At 46.2% G+C, this 21077-nt stretch overlaps 1 protein-coding gene across 1 annotated transcript in view; it reads left to right on the plus strand.

Moving 5' to 3' along the window:
- Positions 1-21077, plus strand: part of ANKH (ANKH inorganic pyrophosphate transport regulator) — a 141241-nt gene that overhangs the window by 63274 nt on the left and 56890 nt on the right. The window contains exon 2 of the mRNA XM_047093938.1: positions 20445-20661. Within this exon, the coding sequence (XP_046949894.1) occupies positions 20445-20661 (217 nt within the window). The remainder of the gene's footprint in view (positions 1-20444; positions 20662-21077) is intronic.

The following is a 21077-nucleotide window of genomic DNA, read 5'->3' on the forward strand; positions in this document are numbered from 1 at the left end:
TGCCCTCGGGGCTGTGGCTACGGTAAGAAGCAAGTCGATTCCAGAAGATATTTAGACCTGCCACAGGTCTCTAGGACCGATTTTAGTCTGCCCTGAACCAAAAATGCATCTTGAGGTCCCACAGAGCCCTTGGAGGTCCCTGGTGTGCCAGGTGCTGGGGTTTAGATCAGGGCAGACATCCAAACCATTGTCTCGCCCAGTGTTCTTATTTGGGGGAAGAAAAGAGGGTTGGTGATTTGTCTCCTTAGATACCAGCTACTCCCACACACACGATCTCAGTTAATCCCTAAAATCTGACCTGCAGGAGACAGATTGGGGTGAGCATTCCTATTTTACTCAAGATACTGAATCTCAGAGAGGCGAAGTCATGCCCAGGATAACACAGCACTAACCCAGATCTGAAGTGATGGTCCCCATGCTTTCCAGATGACTCTGCGGGTGGGAGACACCAGAGTCTCAGTTCCACAACTGAGAGCTTGATGAGCTCGAGTAAATCATTTTTCCCTATGAGCCTCAGTCTCCCCCTCTTTTACAAGAGCCAAGACTCCCTACCTTGGCTGGCTTTTCAGGAGGCTTAAATGAAACGTGGTGACTCCAGAGAAATGCCAGCCAGACCCCTGTTCCCATAGCTAGAGAGCTTCATATGACTCTGCTGATCTATACAGGGATGAATAGGAAAATGATTTTGAATTTCTACCTAGCAGTTCCTTTCAAATGCATTTTACAAAAAGAAAGGAAAAGGAAAGAACCAGTGAAAACAGATTTGTGTCTCATTCCAGATATATTTTAAGGCTGTATTCGTTTTCAAAATTTGCAGCCAATGTCAACAAATGCTTAGTTTGTCTAATCTTTTTGTGGTTTGCATAGAAGGTGGATTGAGTGTTTTTCAAAGTTGGGACTTCCTGTTTTTCCCTGATCAGTGTTTTTCTCTTAATTCTTCTTCTTCTTTTTTTTTTTTTTTTTTGCATCAGCCAAGAAAACATGTAATGCAGTCATATGGAATTAGTCGTAAGTTCCATATGCGTTTGACAGGATTAGAAATTAGGTGATATCATAGTTTATGTCCTATTTTATCTACATAGTATATGTTCGTCTTCACATAAAAGGGAGCAATTATGAAGAAATATGTTTTCTCTTCTGTAGAAATGGCCTTTTTAGAAAGACCAAGGGGAAAATCTTCTTGCATTTGAACTTGTGAGGAAACAGCATATTCTGTATTGAGCAATTGAAAGGCATGGTAAAGCTTACTTTAAAACAGGTTAAAATATATACAGCGTAATTAATTTTACACAATGAGAAAAATCTATTACTATTCCAAGTCGTTGTTTTTATCCTTGAAGCACAATTGTTAAAATCTGCACCTTGCCATTTAGAAACTTAACAAATCACCTTGGGAGAGGCCCTTTTACTCTCAGTAAGATAAGAAGAAATATTTACTTTGGTTTATTCCTTAGTATTAAGGAGAGGTTATGAAGCCAGAATACTGAGCACCTCAAAAATTTTCTAGAAGGGGAATGTAGCTTCTTTTTTATCACTGCCACTGTGGGAGCACATCATGAGTTTCGAGTCATTTACCTGGGGGAGTTAATGCGCTGTGAGAATATTAAATCTGCGTTTTCAAGACTGCATTGAAGCCATGAGGAAGCTCAAGAGTGTCAAGACAGTTCTAACACTGAACTTGGAACAGGCCTTCAAGTCTTACAGAAAGGCCGTCCCGTATGATGCCAGTGAGTTTGATGGAGTTGTACCCAGCGTCCAAGCTCCGTCTTTCGCTTTTTCGATTTTTGCACAGCTGTTAAGGGCACATTCCGTAATACCTTGGTTCTGAAGTTCTCTTTCTGACTCATTTTGATCGATTTGAATTCTCCCCTCTGTTCCGCTCACACGGCGGTGGTGCTTTGTTTGCACCTGTGCACTCGTGCGGTGATCGTCCTTTCGTGTTTCTCCCCCACGGCCTTTTTACTGTCTTCCCCCTCAGCACTTGTCGCGTCTTTGGCTCCTCGAGTCTGTCCTCCTCCCTGCCGTACAAAAGCACCCGAATCCTTACCACAGTTCATCAGCGAGTAACTATTCTTACAAGCCCCCAATTCGAAGCTTTTTGAGGGATGGAAAGAAAGATCCAGGTGCCTGAATATCCGAATGTGAGTGTGCTGTGTTTGCCCGGCACGGTGCTCTTTCTGTTCAGTGTATGTGACGTGGTGGCCGTAAGAACTCCACAGCCTGTGTGACCACTGAGTCAGGTGCATTGGTCAGTAAAGAGCAAGTTGTCAGGCAGGTACACCCCACTCACTAAGTATATTTGAATGAATGAAACAGTTCCATGAATAAGTAGATGGTGGAAGATAAGCCTGTGCCAGGAGCCGTTATGTGGCTGAGAACAGTTACTGAGGGTTCCCGGGGAAGAAACCATGACCTTGGTCTCCGAGGATGGGCAGAAGGTAGGAGGCAGAGTTGACATTTCGGTTGGGATTAAGAGCGAGCACAGCGAGGAAATTCAGGTGGGGGTCTTACCAGGGGAGCCCTGATGGCCTCTTGAGTCTGTAGGACCCCAAGAAGCCTTCTCACACCCTGCAAACTGGGTTAAATGCCTTTTGCTCTACTGGCACTGGGTTCTAATTGTTGTTTCGCCTTTTTGTAAACAAATTGCGATTTAGGTGTTAAAGTCCAAAAAGGGGGAGGTAGGGTCACGAAGGGCTGAAGCAAGCCGCGGCAGGAGGGTGAGTTGAGCCAAGAGAAGATTCCTCTTTTCTCCTGCTCAAAGGTCTAGATTTTGGATACTGGCAACGGTCTTGTGGCCAGCACACGGCTTCTCGTGCTGAGCCTCCTGTTTGAAACTATCGTAAATCGTGGCCTTTTCAAGCAAAATGAACAAGGGGAATTCTTCTACGTGGTATCGTCACAGGTGACCACAAAGAGCATGACAAAAACATGTCAACGTTTGCAGGGTGACCGTCAGCTTGGCACCCTAAGGAATCGGCATTTTCTTTATTTTGTGTGAATTGATGAAGTTGCTTTTTTTCTTCCATTTTAAGCGATACAAGTAACATATGCTCTTTGTCATAAGTAGGACAGTACGGATGTACAGATGTGTGTGTGAAGTTACAAATGTTCCCCTTCCTGCCTCCCTCCAATCCTCCCTCCTCTAAAATCACCAGTATTGACCGTTGGGGAGACGTTACTCTCCAGCTTTCTCTCTGCTCATACAAATGTATTTACACCTCTTGGAGGGTCTTTCTTTTTTATTTTATTTTTTAATTTTTTTTTAGTGTTTAGTTATTTTTGAGAGAGAGGGATAAAGTGAGGGGCGGGCAGGGAGGGGCAGAGAGAAAGGGAAACACGGAATCCGACACAGGCTCCAGGCTCCGAGCTGTCAGCACAGAGCCCGACCTGGGGCTCAAACCCACGAACCACGACATCATGACCTGAACTGAAGTCGGACGCTTAACCGACTGAGCCACCCAGGCGCCCCTTTCTTTTTTATTTTTTAATGGGATAAAAATATCCCATGTTGCTTAAGGTGCAATCTTCCTCTACTTAACACTGTGTATGGGCCTCTTTCTAGTTCATTATGTCTAGAGCTGCTTCCAGCTCATGCTTTATGACTGCTGGATAACATTCCCCTCTGTGCATGAGCTGTAATTTGGTCTTTCCTATATTGATGGACAGATTGTTGTCACTTGTCGGTCATTGCAAAGAATGCTTTAATGAGCACCTTCGTATGTGTGGCATTACTTACTGGTACTTTTGTTCGGATAGGTTTCTATAGAGGGATTACTGGATAAGGAGTTGGTATACTTTTAATTTTAATACCTGTTGACATATTCCTTGGCCACAAGATTATAGCAGTGTAGGGGCGCCTGGGGGGCTCAGTTGGTTAAGCGTCCGCCTCTCGGTTTCGGCTCGGGTCATGATCTGATTTCACGAGTTCGAGCCCCGCATTGGGCTCTGTGCTGACAACGCGGAGCCTGCTTGGGATTCTCTCTCTCTCTCTCTCTCTCTCTCTCTCTCTCTCTCTCCACTCCCCCTGCCCCTCTCTCGCTCACACTGTCTCTGTCTCTCTCAAAATAAATAAATAAACTTAAACAATTAAAATAAAAAAAAAAAAGATTGTAGCCGCTTACGTTGTGGCCAGTCCTGTATGAGATTTCCCATCGGGCCACATCTTCATCAGCCCTGGATTGTGTCAGTCATTTAAATTTTTTTATCTGATAGTAGTCTTGTCGTTTTGATTTTTATTTCCCTGACTCCTGTTGTGGTAGAACATCTTTTCATGTGTACATGCTCCGTCAGCCTTTCTTTTTCTGTGAGTTGCCTTCTCTCTGGGAACTTTTAATGTCAGGTAAGGGAAGCAGCCCCTCACTAGCCTTCTTTAGTGCATTTTCTTGGTTATCCTCCCATATAAAGTTGAAAATCATTTTACCCAGGTCCAAATGAAAACCCAAATCACTGGAATTTTTTTTAATGTTTATTTATTTATTGGGGGGTGGGGAGGGGCAGAGAGAATCCCAAGCAGGCTCTGCGTTGTCAGCACAGAGCCCAACGCGGGGCTCGAACCCATGAGCTGTGAGATCATAACCTGAGCCGAAACCCAGAGTGGACGCTCAACCAACTGAGCCACCAAGGCGCCCCTCAAATCACTGGGATTTCAACTGAAACTCCGTGAAACTTACCCCATGAATTCTGAAAGACCTCTGATAGGTTTGTAACATTATGTCTTGTCATCAAGGAACATAGCTCGCCTCTCCATTTATTCAGGTCTTAGTTTATGAACTTCAGGAAAATTGTTTGGTTTTCTATATTTAGGAACTATACTCCTTGTTGAATGTATTACCAAGAATTGTATAGTTTTGTTTCTTTATAAGGGGAGAGGGGCAGTTTATTAGTCTGATATTGGTCTAATAAGCTTACTAATCTAATAAGACAAAGACTGTACCATTAGAAACAAAGAGAGGAAACAGGCTTTTCTTTTTTTTTTTCTCAACACTGTACTTTTAAATAATAAATATATAGTAAGGAGTTTCATTCTCCTATCCATTTATGTTCCTATTTTCCTAAATGATGGTTTAAAACAACAATTTCAGGGACGCCTGGGTGGCTCAGTCAGTTAAGTGTCTGACTTCAGCTCTGATCTCACAACCGGTTTGTGGGTTCGAGCCCCGCATCGGGCTCTATACTGCCAGCTCAGAGCCTGAAGCCTGCTTCAGATTCTGTGTCTCCCTCTCTCTGCCCCTCCCCTGTTCACGCTCTCTCTCTCTCTCTCTCTCTCTCTCTCTCTGTCTCTCTCTACTTCAAAAATAAATAGACATTAGAAAAAATTTTTAATAAAATAAAACAATTTCATTTTCAACTGCTAAGACTTAGCAGTTGCCTATATACCAGTGCTTCTGGCTTTGGAATCCCTGCTCTGAGTGGAACTCTCAGAGGATTTTCAAAGGCTTAGATAACCCCTTTTGGGCAGCACGTCTTTGGGGAGCCTTCACTCTCTGTCCTCGGTTTATACCTGGACAATTACATTACCCTTTCACTGCCAGAAAGATGAACAGAAATTGAGGAAAAACCCCAAGCGCACCACATATGGAAGATTCCATACCCTGGAGCCACTGACAGTACTGGGGGCAACCACTAGACCTTTCTGGAGGCAGGTGGTGCCAGAGTCACTGTCTCACTGTCCGAAGGGACAACATCACAAATTTGTCCCTTTGGAATCACTGGGGCCTTGCCTGAAGCTGTGCTCCTTGAACAGATAACCCTTCCCAGGCACTCACAGGGATCTCCGCGGAAGCTTCCCAAGCTCCCTTGCAGTCTGTTGCCCAGACTGCCGATCGGGCCTGTGCTTTGCCACCGACAGCAGCATCCCTCGATGCCAGCAGCCTGCTCCTGACTCCTTTCAAAGAGAAAAGCCTCAAGAAGTTTTACCTCAACCTCACATACCTTTTATGTGCGTGCTCTCCAACTCCCCAAACCAAATAGCCATTCCATAAAAATAACGATTTCCTTCAGTCATAATTATTTCCAGTAGTTAACCGGCTGGACAGGTAATCACACATTTCTGTATGAGGACATACCCACTCCCTCCCTGCTTTGCTGAGAGTAGAGAGGTGTCCCATCCCCACCCCTGCACCATTTTCAGTCTAGCCTTGAGGGACGAGAGAGCGCTGGGCTAATGGTCTCACTGCCTTCTCCTCTGAGCTCTGTCATACACCAACCACGAACCTTGGGCAAGTCCTGGGATCTCCTTGAGCCTTGGTTTCCTTTTCTACACAGCAGGAAGTTTTAATAGTTGCCCTGTTGTTGCAGCATTGTTGGACAAAAACCAGCTGTGAGGGGGCGCCTGGGTGGCTCAGTCGGGTGAGCGTCCAACTCTTGATTTTGGCCCAGGTCATGATTTCACGGTTTGCGGGTTTGAGCCTCGCTGTCAGTGCAGAGCCTGCTTGGGATTCTCCCTCCCTCTCTCTCGGTCCCCCCCCCCCCCAAATAAACATTTTTTAAAAAACTTGTGAGAGAAGCCAATAAGATAACGTATGAAGGCGCGTTCAAGCCTACCATACTGCGTATGTAAGAGGCTCTTCTTCCCGTGATCGATAAGTGTTGCCTGCATGAATTATAACGCACCATCAACAAGGATGCCTCTGTGTCTGCGGCATCCTTCCAGGGCTCTGAAGGCCAAGTGGAGAAGGGCACAGATGTCTCCTTTCACTGGGTCCCCTTTGTCCCCCTCGTGCATGTAGGTGAAAGGGCTGAAGGAGACAACTCTTCATACTACTCTGATTTCCAGAGGTGTAAAACCTGAATTACAGCGAATCTGGATTTATCGAACAAGGCTGAGCATGGGCATTGACTCTCTCATGCATTGTTTGTATGAAGTAGTAAGTTAGAAAAATGTATTTTGTTCTTCTTGGTTTAGTCTCGAAATTTTCAAAACACTGTGATTTTTATCCACGTTATTCTGTAACCCATTACTTTATCATATTGGGTGGAAAATGTTAGGCATAACACGTGGTTATAGTTGCGAAGACAAAATAAATTCAGGGTAGTATATAATTCTTTAATCCCTGCTACCCTTGTGGACACCATTTGACTCTTTCCTGATTTGCTTGTACTACAGTGATAGCCTTTGTCCTGTCCTGCATTGTGTTCGAAACAGATGAGAGGATAATACTTCATGTGGGATACCATAAATCAGGCCAATAATTTAAACTAAGGACAGCAAGGGGCACCTGAGTGTCTCAGTCAGTTAAGCGTCCAACTCTTGATTTCAGCTCAGGTCGTGATTTCATGGTTCGTGGGTTCGAGCCGAGCCTTGGGCTCTGTGCTGACAGAGCGGAGCCTGCTTGGGATTCTCTCTCTCTCTCCCTCTCTCCGCCCCTCCCCCTGCGTACGCTCGCTCGCTCTCTCAAAAATAAATAAAATTTCAAAAGAGAAACCAACACTAGCGGTGGGGACATGGGGAGGTGATGGCAACCTTGCTTGCCCACAGGAGGCAAACACAGAGGACAGCTTTATGTCGATTAAACATTGCCTCCTTGTTGGGATCCCTTTCTCAGTCTGTGCGCTGGGTATGTGGGGGTGTCGGCACTGGCATAGAATTACCCGTGGGCTGGACAGACTAGCGTGTTTGATGACCAGCTTTTACTCTCTCGCTCACCTCCTAAAAACGACCAGATCCAAAGCCCAGAACCATAGAAATCTTTCACCAAACTTGGCGCACGCCACTCTATGAATACCTGCGGCGAGTCAGAGAAAGTTCGTCCCGCGGAACGAGTTCGTCCCGCAGCTGAGAGGCGCGTGAGGATCTTGGAAAGGTTGAAGATCCTGGGCTGATGCACTAACCTATGTATAAAAGAAGCCATAAACATCTTTGCCCACGTCTCTAGGAGGCCACCGCCAAGAGCCTCTTGGCATTTCTGCCACCCTGGTGAGGGTCGAGCCGGCACCTGAGTGTTGTGATCTGGCACGTGTGCTAGGGGCTTGAAGGTTTCCTCGGTACCCTCCGCCGTGCTACCCTCGTTTTCTTGACGTGGCCCAGATACATGGTGACGCTAGCCTCCCTCCGTTCATCCTCCACCTGTACCCTTGTAATGTTTGCTACACATTACCGCGTAAAAATCAACCTTTACCTAAGGATCTTGGGGATTTCTCATAAGAATGGTCTTTATCCAGATGTTCACGTCAGCCCTTGGCACCAACTGCAATATCTAAGTCAGAGCGAAAGAAGGGTTGGTGTCAGTATGATGGAGTATTGATTAGGATCATAGCCCCAAGCTTGAGCTGTCAGGACTCTTCTCCCAGCCCTGTGTCACCCTGGACAAGTGACTTAGCCTCCCCGTGTACCAGTCTCGCCACCAGTGAGCTGGGAAATAACAGAGCCCCTCTCACAGAGGTGTGGGGAGAAGTAACGATCTTGGAATCGTATGTGCACAAAGCAAGCACTCAGTAAGGGGTAGCTGCTAGGATATTTCCATCATCATCATTATCATGTTCATTGGGTTTTATAAGGTCCAAATGCAAATTGGCACTCGTTCTCTATTCTGTTAGTATAGATGCGTTTAAAAGGACGGGAATGGGGGCACCTTCCTGGGTGGCTCAGTCGGTTAAGGGGTTAAGCGTCCGTCTTCGGCTCAGGTCATGGTCTCACAGTTTGTGAGTTCAAGCTCCAGCACAGAGCCTGGAGCCTGCTTCCAATTCTGTATCTCCCTCTTTCTGCCCTTCCCCCACTCATGCACGCTCTCTCTCTCTCTCTCTCTCTCTCTCTCTCTCAAAAATAAAACATTTAAAAAATTAAAAAAAAAAACTGGACGGGAATGGAAGGTGATGGGTGATGCTTCTGAATGTTGCAGCTGAGTCAGAAAAAGGAGTGGAGCTTCTGAGCTGCACCAAGGTCCTCAAGTTTAAGGGGCTAGAACGATCAAGGGAACAGTCTTTCATCAAGCAGGAGGAGCGTGTGTATGCCAGCAGGGACGGAGCAAGATCGTGGCAGCAGGGTATGTATGTAGACAGGCAGAAAGTATGGATGGTTAGCAAACAGACTTTCCAGACCCCAGGGTTGACCTTCTATCCCAGCCTATTGTTTATGGAGTTGTGGGTTTTTTTTTTTTTAAATATAAAAGCATTTTAAACTCAGCTCTGAAGTGGAATGGATATAATCTTGAGGTATTAATCAAGAAATATCGTCATCTGGGGACCATATGTAACTTTACAAGTGTAAAAAAGTGGAGGAAATAGAGGAATTTCACTAATAGGAAAGATGTGAGGTCAAGCTGAGGAATAAGTAGTTAAATGGCACGGGAAACTTTGGTGTTTTTAAGTACGCTAGAATTCCGTAGTAATATTTCCTCCTTGTCCAGCCTCCCGCCATCTTGAATGGAAGTTAAATTAAGCCAAGAGAAGAAGCTTCGTTTTTAAATGAAGGATCCAGATGATTTGAGGAGGGTCCTACGACACTAGAGTAGATCTTTTATTTTTTTTTTTATTTTCTTTAATGTTTATTTATTTTTGAGAGGGAGACAGACAGAGTGTCAGCGGGCGAGGCGCAGAGAGAGGGAGACGCAGAATCCGAAGCAGGCTCCAGGCTCTGAACTGTCAGCACAGAGCCTGGCGCGGGGGCTCGAACTCGTGAACCGCGAGATGATGATCTGAGCCGAAGTCGGGACGCTTCACCGACTGAGCCACCCAGGCGCCCCTGAAGAATATCTTTTAACGAGCTAACGTATTTCCAGTTGAGAGGCCGAAAAGTAAAATGGTTTTTTCTGCTCCCTTTTTTCTTTTACCTTTTTGCTTGAAGAAAGCAACAAGAGAAAACTGAGTTAGCCACACTTCATACCTGCTTGATAGTTCGTCTCTGTTCTTTATAGAAACTCTTCTGCAGTCATGGGAAGTGACAGAGAACGCCCGTGTCATATTTTGGACTTGCCCCGTCTTGTCTGTGTGTTTTCAGGAAGCACTAAATATGGAGGGCACTGCACAGAGCAATGACTCTGACTGCTTAACGAGACCAGACCAGGCTTCGTTTTACTGCAGCTCCCTTTAAACCACAACCTCATGTGTGGGTGTCAGGTTCTTGGCTGGAGTGCCAGCTAAACAGAGCGAGGGTGTCTCATTTAGAGTGGTATATAGATCCTTGGGAAAATAAAACATGGCTGGAAAATTACCGGGAAGACAAATGATCTAATTTAACCCAAACCACTTTTTAAAATACAGATGAACAGAACAATAACAGTGGAAAATTACAGGAACCTAGACTCTTTGAGAGGACTGAAATCCAAGGGTGCTGATTATCCATGCCACCGAGAGAAGCTATTCCCACAGGTAGCTTTGCCCACACGTATGCTTCTGAATTTTCCATAGTTTCACAAACACGTATTGTCTGAGGACCCTGGGTTTGAGGAGGATTTTTAAGCTGCATCTGTCGCGACAATTGTGAGTTTGCTTCGGGTCGTAAAAGGTGTGACAGGGTCATTGAAGCTATAGACCAAGTCTTTCATGAAAACGACGAGTCTAGCAAAACAGAATTGTGACCTAGCCCAGTGTCCCATTTGTTTTTCTAATCCAGGATGAGGCAAGTGAAGGAAGTATCCACCTTACCAAAAGTAAAAAAAAAAAAAGAAGTAGGTATTTCAGCATTTCATGTAATAATCTCTTGCTGTTTTAGGGAATGATACCAGTTTCTGACTCAACACCCGTTTGTAGAAGAATTTGAAAGCTCTTTCTTTACGAGCAACATGATCATGGGTTTACCATGTGGCCATGCATGTCACTTCTCAGGTCAGGTTCTGACAGGGCCTTGGCACTTCTGGAATCGTGTGGCCTTCTCTCTGGACGCCTTGTTGCCTCTTCAAGCCCCCATCGTTCGAAATTTGGAGATTACTGGGGCGCCTGGGTGGCGCAGTCGGTTAAGCGTCCGACTTCAGCCAGGTCACGATCTCGCGGTCCGGGAGTTCGAGCCCCGCGTCAGGCTCTGGGCTGATGGCTCAGAGCCTGGAGCCTGTTTCCGATTCTGTGTCTCCCTCTCTCTCTGCCCCTCCCCCGTTCATGCTCTGTCTCTCTCTGTCCCAAAAAATAAATAAACGTTGAAAAAAAAATTAAAAAAAAAAAGAAATTTGGAGATTACTACTCTGGTTACCTGTCTGTGGCACACCCAGCTCTTGGCACGGTTCCTCTCCCGCCTTCACCAGGCTGCGGGCAGAGGTTCTTTTGCCCTTTGACTCTAAACTCCTAATCTCCTTCTCATGGCAACTAACTTCTGTTACGGGATTTGCCTCTGTAGAGACACAGTTTGTCCTACACCCCAGATGACATCCACGGGATGTGAAAGAAGGGAGCCGGAAAAAGATCTTTGCTTAAACTTGACACTTAAGAGGCTAATTATGTGGCCCGAGGTTGCCTTCTGTTTATGTCCGTGTGTCTGCAGTTCAGCCCCTGTCCGATGCCTACTGGGTGCCCCGTGAGGCATAATAGAAATAACAGGGGAAGGCCTTGCCCATCTCTTGAGAAATGTCAGAACTACAAGGCTGTGTGCAAGCCACGGTCATCAGTCTGCATCTTTTAAGTATGTAGATTCTACCAAAAATAGTTTTTATTTACCCAGAAACCCAAACCTACAGCTGGAGGGGTTTGTTTGTGACCATGCTAGATGTACAAGTGATGCACGTACAAGTACGTGCAAATAAACATTCGTGTGTTCACCTGTGGATTTTCAAGCGTGTGCTGCATGTGCTGAATGGATGGAGGAAGGCTGGCGACAGGTGAGCCCTGTCCCTGCCTCGAGTAGTCAGGTAAACAGGCAAGTGGTCTGGTAAACAGGCAAGCACAGTCCACACCGATGGGGGAAGTCGTGAGGTCCAGGGGCCGTGCAGGCTGCCGTGGAGCACAGAGGAGAGGGGTAGGCTCCAGGGACAGCCTCTCAGAAAATGTGATTCCTCAACTGATGATAAGTTTACCAGGTGAGTGGGGTGGGACGGGGTAAAGGCGATTCTGTGCAGAGAAAAAAAGCTCGAGCAGAGGCCCTTAGGTGAGAGAGAGCGTGGTATATCCAGAAAACTACAATCAGTTTAGGCTTCATGAAATACACAGGGCAAGAGGGAATGCCAAGCGGGATCAGATCATGAATGGCCTTTGTACTTGTTCACTCACTGCCCGGATATTCATTGGATGCTAGCTCACCATGTGCCAGACGCGGTTGCAGACACTTACAGCAATGTTTGTGGACATCGTGGTCTAAGTACAGGGGGCAGCCCTGAAGCGCGTTGAGTGCACATTCAGTAACTCGGAGTTTTACGATCTGACCGCCTTGTAGAGGATGGGAGGATGGCTTGGGGCTGGAAGACCATCGGTGATTTGACGCAAGGCATCGCAGTGGGGCTGGAGAGAACTGGACTGGGGAGCGTGGCTGGGGAAGGAGTAGGGATGGGACCAAGAAATCTGTGCAAGTGAGGGACAAAAGGCACCCGGGGAGCTCGCTCCCGCGGCTCCTGGCTGGGAACCCGGGGCGCATGCATTCACACGGGGAGTCTGAGAGGAGGCGGGTCTGTAGGAGCCCACAGAGTCTATAGATGCTGAACTCAAGTTTTGGCAGTGTGGAATGTGAGGTGCCAGGGAGACATTCAGTGGAGATGAGCGGGTTTGGAGCTGAAGAGAAGTCTAAGAAGTCTAGAGGGATGGATCTGAGGATCCTGAGCAGACGGAAAGTGCCTGGGACTGGAGGGGGTGGGAATCACTGAGCAAGAGTGAGAAGAGGTGAGGGGCCCGGACAAACCCCTGGGACACCAATATTGAAGCCACCACAAACGGAAAAGCACCGAGAGGAAAGCTGAGGCAGAAGAGAGAGGAAGAAAACCGGAAACCACAATGCCCTTGAAGCCAAGTGGTGGGGGAGGCATTTCAAAGAGGGAGTGGCACCAGGGTCCGATCCGCTGAGGGGTCAGAAGGGTCAGGACAGAAAAGGGCCAGTTTGGTTTAGCAGGAAGAGCGTGTGCAGGGAAGGGGGCAGAAGACAGAAAACAGGACCCAGCAGGTGCATTCAACTAACCATTGTTGGTTGACCACTTGTAATATGACCAGACCATGTTATGACTGTGGTTCTGGGATACGGATAAGGTTCCTGCACCTTTGCAGCTGCTGTTCTAACAGGCTGAGGAGTAAATGGGAAGAACAAAAGTGGAAATGATGAAAGCAGGTAACACGTTTTAGGAGTTGTCTATGAAAGGAAGGCAAGAAAGAAGGTGGTAACTCGAAGAAGCGAGGAGTCAAGAGAGGGCTTATTTTTAAGATGGAAAACACTTATGCGTGCGTAACTGTTGACGGGAAAGAGCCAGTCATGTGGCAAAGGATCAGACAAGCCCAAGAGGAAGATGGGGGCTCCTGTCAAGGTCAGAGGGGACTTAAGTGCAGAGCCCAGGTCGATAGTCCTACAGTCACCCTGGTCAGACTGGCCTTTCCATTGTAACAGGACAGAAATGGTGAGGAAGGGTTTGGGCAGATATGTTTTGTTGAGGTTTGTTTTAGGGAGAGAAGCAGTAAGAAATCTCATTTCTGATGGATTTCATGTTCCAGCTGAAGCAAGAGGTGAGGTTCTCTGCTGAGTGAGAGGAAATGAGGCAGGACAGAGATGTTTAGCAAGGAATCTTGCTGTTCGATTGTCATAAATGACTGCAGGATCGGGGTGAGTTGGTGACTCTCGGTCTGAGAATCTCAGTCTGCAGTGTAGACATGTTTCTGGTCTCTAGAGCCTGAGTTTAAAATGTCAGCATCTCTTTTAGGGTTTAAGGGTCTAAGACTGTTGGTATCAGGGAGATCACATGTGGGATTTGTTAGCCATTTCCCTGGGGGTTGTTTTGTTTTGTTTTTGTGTTTTACTTTTTAATATCCTGTAGTTTTGATAACTTTCTGGGAGGAAAAAGATCAGGCAACGGAACACCATGAACCTGGCAGGCCCTGGGAAGATACTAACACACGAAGGAGCCACTGAATGCCTTTTGGACCCAGACCCGTTTTTAAGTCACACATTCCATGTTGCTGAGCGTCCACCGTGCAGAGACCACGGATCGAAAGTGTGAGGAAGGCCCCGAGCCAGGCCATCTGGGACCAGGACCAGGCTGTGATTGAAAGGCAGCTTTGTACTTACAACAGCTGGAATCCTGTTAGACCTGGCCCTGATCTAAAGTGAAGTGTCTTTACCGCGGACAGCTCATGAACGTTTAGGAACTTGCCTTTAAACAGCAGGTGAACCTCTGTCGTTACGACGGAATTCTGACTCAAGGTCTAGTTCATCCCAAGGCCAACTCAGACACCACTTTAGCTGAACTGCAAGACCATCTTGAAGTCTGCTTGCCAGCCGTAGCACCTAGCTCTTCTTCCCGGTCTTGGCTGGAGATAAGAGCAGCACTCGGAATGCCCCGGCCAGAACAGTACCTGTAAGCGAACTAATGCTGAACTGCAGTATAGTTACAGCACCTGTAGCACATGGAGAGCTTGCCCCCTCCTGGATGTGTTTAAATTGATTTCTGGAGTGCTCCAGGGCTGACTCTTGGACCCCTCTTTATCTATAGGCTATCTAGATTATTTCGTTCAGGGTCCTGCCTTTCAATACCGTGCGTAACTGACGGCCTCCAAATGAGGGTCCACAGCCCAGATGTCTGCCGTAGACTCCAGACTCACCTAGCCAGCATCCTTACCTGATTTGTCCATTTGGAATTCTAATGGGCATCTCCAATCCAACGGGGGGACACCCAGATGGAGCTCTTGCTTTTCCTTCCCCAACCTTCCCGCCTCCCCAGTCTCTTCATCTCAGGAAACAGGTGCACCACAGGACCAGTGGCTCAGGCCAAAAAACTCAATGGTCGGCTTTGATTTCTCCCTTGTCCTCATGCCCACCAGGTGGTCCCTCACTAGATCCGTTTGTTTTTATCTCCAGAAAGCTCTCAAGTCAATCTGCTTCTCCCATTTCCACCATCCCGCCCTGGCCTGAGCCATCGCTGTCTCTTATTTGGATTACCACGGACTCTTGGCTTTGAACTTCTGCCCTTCCCTCTCCAGTCCACCCTCATCCGCATAGCCAGCCTGAGCCTCTGTCCTCCCTCTGCTCAGACCCTGTAATGGCTTCCCACTGCTCTTAGAACAAAACACCTGTTCCTCGCCATGACCTGGAATGACATCAGCGTTGCCTAATTTCCCAAACTCCCTTTATCCCCCTCCCCACCACTCTTACCGGCCTCCTTTCTGTTCCCTAAAACACCAAGCCCTCCTGCAGCCTACGGGCTTCCTCCAGCTCTGCATCCAGCTGGTTCGTTCTTATTCTTCGGCCTCCATTTGTCACCTCCTTGGAGGGGTTTCCTTGTCTAGTCCTGAATAAGCTTCTCCTAGGAGTCCTAGTTCATTAGCATGCTTTGTTTCTTCAGTACCTAGTCCAGTAAATGCTTGTACTGCTTTTATATGTTTTACTTCATTCTTTTTTTTTAAGTTTATTTATTTATTTTGGAGGTGGGGGAGGGGCAGAGAGAAAGAATCCCAAGCAGGCTCCTTGCTGTCAGCACAGAGCCCCATGAACTTGAACTCATGAACCGTGAGATCATGATCTGAGCCAAAAGCAAGAGTTGGACGCTTAACTGAGCCACCCAGGAGCCCCTCGTTTTACTTCATTCTTTCAAACAGTTACCAAGATTACCTATCATGTGATCCCCTCATGTGACATGTCGGGGGATATATAGTGAGCCAGAGAAAGTTCTCTGTGCCCTGGAGCTTACATTCAAATGGAGAAGATAGTAAGACAGGTAAAAAGCAAATAAATTATATAATGTCGGGTAAGGAATGTGCTCTGATGAAAAACGGGGTAAGCAAATTGAGACAGGTGAAGCCAACAGCAGGCGGTGGAAGGATAGGGAAGGATGAATTACTGGAAAGAACGCATCACAAGTAAGTGGGCGGTGGGTATTTCGTTCAAATCGGTGTTGAAGAAATAAACTATTTTCGAGAAAGTGAATTTTGAGCCGTATCTCACTGCCTAAGTTCCAGGAGGATTAAAAGGTAAGTGTACAAATGAAACCATCAACCAGAGTAACATTCTAGTTACTCTAGTTAGTTACCCAACCTCTGGATGGGTAAGAATGGCCAAGTCCAAAAGTATGGGAAGAAACTCCATGAAATGATTGACGGACTCCATATAACTCATTATCTGGGGTATCAAAAGAAAATCAGGAAGTTAGGATGTGAACAAATTGAGGGAAATACTTGAGATAAATGGGAACCATAAAAAGGCTAATGATATGAATAGAGCACATGCCCTCAACTGTAAAGTTCTCTTTTCCTTGTGTTTTCATGTTTCTTGAAATTAGAATGTTCTTCATTCTCTGTGTACGTTTAATGCGGTCATGAAAAATGTTGAATCAGTGGTATATCTTACAAGTAATAGCATCTTATCATCAAAATGCAATTTTTTTAAGTTCATAAAAATTCATAGGAACATTAAAGTTCCTAGTAGAAAATGCTTCATTCATTGAACAGCCATCTGAGAGTTTATGATGTCGTGAGGGGGCGGGTAGAGAGTGGTAAACAAAATAGTCAAGTGTGAAGTCCCTTCTCTAGGCCAGTCACTGCCTGGTGTCCTCTACACCACTTACATCCAAACTAAGATCAACCGGGTTGTTTCGGCGAGAGTAAGTACCTTGGCCAATGCCGCTCAGTAGTTAAGTGATACAAGCGCGTCCAGCTCGAAGTCTGTGTGGCTCTAAACCCTGTGCGCTTTCCTCAGATTACTGTGATTGTTGCCCTAAGTGGGGTGTTCACACTCAGTCTTGCTGACAGAGCTGTTGTCCCCTGTGCCCTCCCTGCCTGTCACCTCCTCAACCCTAGATTTAGGACTCTGTCAAGGAACTGTTGGTGGCAACAGAAAGCATGACAGTGGGCGCCCCAGCCAGGACTGATGTCTTTTTAGCAAAGAATGAAGCCTTGCCGGGGCGCCTGGGTGGCTCAGTCGGTTAAGCGTCCAACTTCGGCTCAGGTCATGATGTCGTGGTTCGTGAGTTTGAGCCCCATGTCTGGCTCTGTGCTGACAGCTCAGAGCCTGGAGCCTGCTTCGGATTCTGTGTCTCCCTCTCTCTGCCCCTTTCCCACTCGCGCACTCTCTCTCGCTCTGAAAAATAAATAAACGGTGAAAAAAAATTGAAAACAGAATAAGATTTTGCCAACAAGACACATTAAAAAAAAAAGTCTAAGTCTACATTATTTACATGCCCTCCTGTATGCTTTTTAAACTTGTGCTAAATAATATATATCGTTTAAATGTCAACGAACATTTTTAGCAATAAAACAATGAACAATTCCCAGCCATAGATTTTGGGAAGGACGGGAAGAAAAAAGAATAAGCTGTACGCTGGTCTCAAAGTCTGAGGGAAACATAATGAGAGCTATCCCAAGTTGGGGGTCTCTGGAAGCAGAACTCACGCTGGGGAATTCTTGTGCGATTTGTTGGGCGAGCACTCTCAGGGAGAGGGGAGGAGAGTCATGGGGGGAGGGGAGAGAAGGTAAGCAAGGAGGTCGTCTCCACTGGAGACCGGCTTCCACCCGACCCCACAGGGAGCTCTGGTGTATGATTTCTATCCAGAGCAACCCCACCCTGCGGCAGGGGACCTGATCTTTTCATACCCCTGTGTCGGCCAGCCATTGTCTGCGTGCCACCTGGGGCTCCTGTGTGGCTCCTTTAACCCAAAGTGGCTGGGGGCAATTTTCCCTGAGGGGGAGGCAGCTTTGAGCCATTAATGGCCAACTTCCTGCACCTTGGGACAGGTGCGCTACCCAGTAGAGGGTCTGAGTAGGACACACAACAGCATCCACTGCAGAAATCCAAAAAAAAATTTAATTTGGGAGATCATCGAGTGATAGATCGTGACACATAACGGGACCCTCTGACTAGATGTGCTATTAAACACAGGATTTGTTATCAAGGAACTTCTTGATTTTTATTTTGCGTTAGGGTATTAAAGTATTACATCAGCTTTGCTAGAAGGGAGATTTTTTCTAAGGAAGGCATCATGGCAGGTATGTTCCACAAAGGCTAAGAAGGTTTTTATGGAAAATTTTAAGGTATTATTGGGGGAAAAAAGGAAAAGAGGATTAGGCATATAATTGGAAACAGGTTTCAAAAACTAGCTTATATGATACCAACCTTGTCAGAAGAATGACACTGAATTCCTACAGCAAATAGATATTTTTCTTCTAGATTTTTCTAAAACTATTTTACACGTTGGTATTTTCCTATAAATACTTTTTTTTTTTTTTTTTTGCTAACAGTGCTTTGCATAGAATGTTCAACTATTTGATGATGGATACGTATCATACGTATGTGTGTGTGTGTGTGTGTGTGTGTATACACAGCATTAGACAAATATATTTGTCAAAACCCCTAGCATGTACAGCCCAAGAGTGAACTCTAATGTAAACTATGGGCTTTGAGTGATAATGATGCATCGTTAGAGGTTCATGGATGGTAAAAATGCACCACATTGGCACAGGATGATAGTGGGGGATGCCGTGTGTGTTGGGGCAGAGGGACTACAATAGCTGCACATCCTGCTCCATTTTGCTGTGAACTTAAAACTGCTCTAAAAAATAAAGTCTATTGTTCTGTGCTGATCTCAGCCTATCGATAGTAATGCCAGGGGCTAGAAATGCCTTGAAGGCACTCACCTGGGTCCCAGTGAACCTCCTCTCCCCCTTTCAAAATCGGCATTACTACTGGGCCCACCCTTGTGGATCTTATTATGATTGCCAGACGCCCTTGAGCAACAACCACCAGGAAACTTTGAAAATGTAAAGGTTTATTACTTACAAGACCCGGAAATTGCACGGCCCACCTGAGGCTATCCAGTGAGGTCGAGATGTTGTGGGAGGAGAGGGGGAGCGTGCCGGCATCCATGGGCCTGGGATTCTGCTTTTATTGGGGTCAAGCGAGGGGATCCAGGGTTTCACGGGCTTATTCTTTATTGGTGAATTTAAGACATAAGGGCAGGAATTTAAAGCATGGGGAAGAGAAATGACAAGTGGCCCAAATGGTCAGTTATGAAACCAACTAAGATCTCTGAAACAGAAGAGCCTTAGTGGTGGGGAAGGTGGTCTGGTTCTTTATCTATTCCTGTGGCTGGCAATGTGTTTATTCAAGATAGTTTTCTTGGAAGTGGACGATGCCTCTTTGAAAGAGCTGTCAGGGCAATCGAAGCTTACTGTGCCTGCTTTTACTACATCTGTTTCTATATGTATAAAACTACACAGCTGACTCTCCTGCTTAACATTTCCTGTTCCTAAAGAGCAGGTGATGTCCTGGTGACATTTTTAAAAAATTTTCTCTCCACCTAGGGACGCCTGGGTGCCACAGTCAGGTGAGCATCGGACTTAGGCTCAGGTCATGATCTCACGGATCGTGTGTTTGAGCCCCACATCGGGCCCTGTGCTGACAGCTCAGAGCCCGAAACCTTCTTCAGATTCTGTGTCTCCCTCTCTCTCTGCCCCATCCCCATTTGTGTGCGTGCTCTCTCTCTCTTCTCTCTCAAAAATAAAGAGGTACACGTTTAAAAATAAATAAGTAATAAATAAACAATAAAAAATTCTCCCCACCTAGACATCCATTCCCAGCATCTCTGCTGTAATTTGTCTAGCAGGTGGGAAAGTAAGTTTGGAAATGCCATGCTGACAAGGCCACTGGTACCTCAGAGGGTCCATCATGGAGGATGGTTAACATGATCAGAATATTCTGTGACCACAACTTCTTGAGCAAGCAATATCCAAAACCAGGGTATTTGGTTTAAAGGTTTTCTTATATTTGTTTGCACAGAGTTCAGGAACACATTCCAAGCTCAAATACAATAAGAATCGGGTAAATAGCATCCATCAAGGATATAATCTGTTCCTTCAATACTTTTGTTCATAACATAGCATTCGCTCTGTTCAAGGAAGGATACCTCCATAACACGTAGACGGTTTTTCAGGTTATGGGTGCACGTGCACACATGCATGGTCACACACACGCGGGCATGCGCACACACCCCTTCCTTAAAGAAAAAAAACCCATCACCCACCCCCCCCTACAAAGTGGCTGACTCATTTCCAGAATGCCTGTCGCCGTCATTGAGATTCAGCCTACAAGTAAAATGTAACCTGTTGAGGTTTTAACCAAAACTTCTTAGAATCATCTTCTGATATTAACATAAAAAGCTTATTGGGTTTTTCTCTCTGACTTTAACCCCACCGGGCAGGGATCTCCCCTACAAGAAGGTATTTCAAACCAAAGCTAATAGGTATGAAAATGAAAACTAATAACCTTGATCAAATTACAGTGAGGTTTACCCCGTAAGCTGCTTAGCGTTTCTATAGAAACGTATCTGCCAAGTTTCGTCTTGGAAGTACGATTCCTGGGAGATGGGACCACATCTCTAACGTGGGTTGTCTTTCCCCCTCCACAGGCCTTGAACCGGGGCATTGCTGCTGTTAAGGAAGATGCGGTGGAAATGCTGGCCAGCTACGGGCTGGCGTACTCACTCATGAAGTTCTTCACGGGTCCCATGAGTGACTTTAAAAACGTGGGCCTGGTGTTTGTGAACAGCAAGCGAGACAGGACCAAGGCTGTCCTGTGCATGGTCGTGGCCGGTGCCATCGCCGCCGTCTTCCACACCCTGATAGGTAAGGCTGCCGACCGCCCTGTCGTCTGTTGTTCCTTTCCATCGATTCGAACATTCGCGATTTCTTTGGTAATTACCAAACATCTGTCATGAAAAGTTTCAAGGGCTGAAAGGAATGGAGTTTGTGTTCCTAGCGCAAGAAAAGAAAATGTGTTTTCTCTGGGAAGCCCTCGTTGTAATTCCTTGACTCCCAAACCCTGGGTCAGAGAGCAGGTCATTTCCGTCAGTTCAACGAAATGGCCTGTGCTTCCTGAGAGAGACACGTTACTACAGAGACTCAACCTTCAACAGAAAAATAGAACGGTTGTTATGTAGGATTAATGCTCATCGGCAGAGAGAACAAATGAGATTGTTTAACATATTAAAATTAACTTATTTGAGGACCTCGTTATTCTAATCATATTCAAAGACAAGACT

Source organism: Lynx rufus, unplaced genomic scaffold (assembly GCF_022079265.1).
Source record: "Lynx rufus isolate CCGP_SWC_20201006 ecotype Redwood Valley unplaced genomic scaffold, mLynRuf1.p SCAF_1, whole genome shotgun sequence".
Classification (NCBI taxonomy): Eukaryota; Metazoa; Chordata; class Mammalia; order Carnivora; family Felidae; genus Lynx; species Lynx rufus.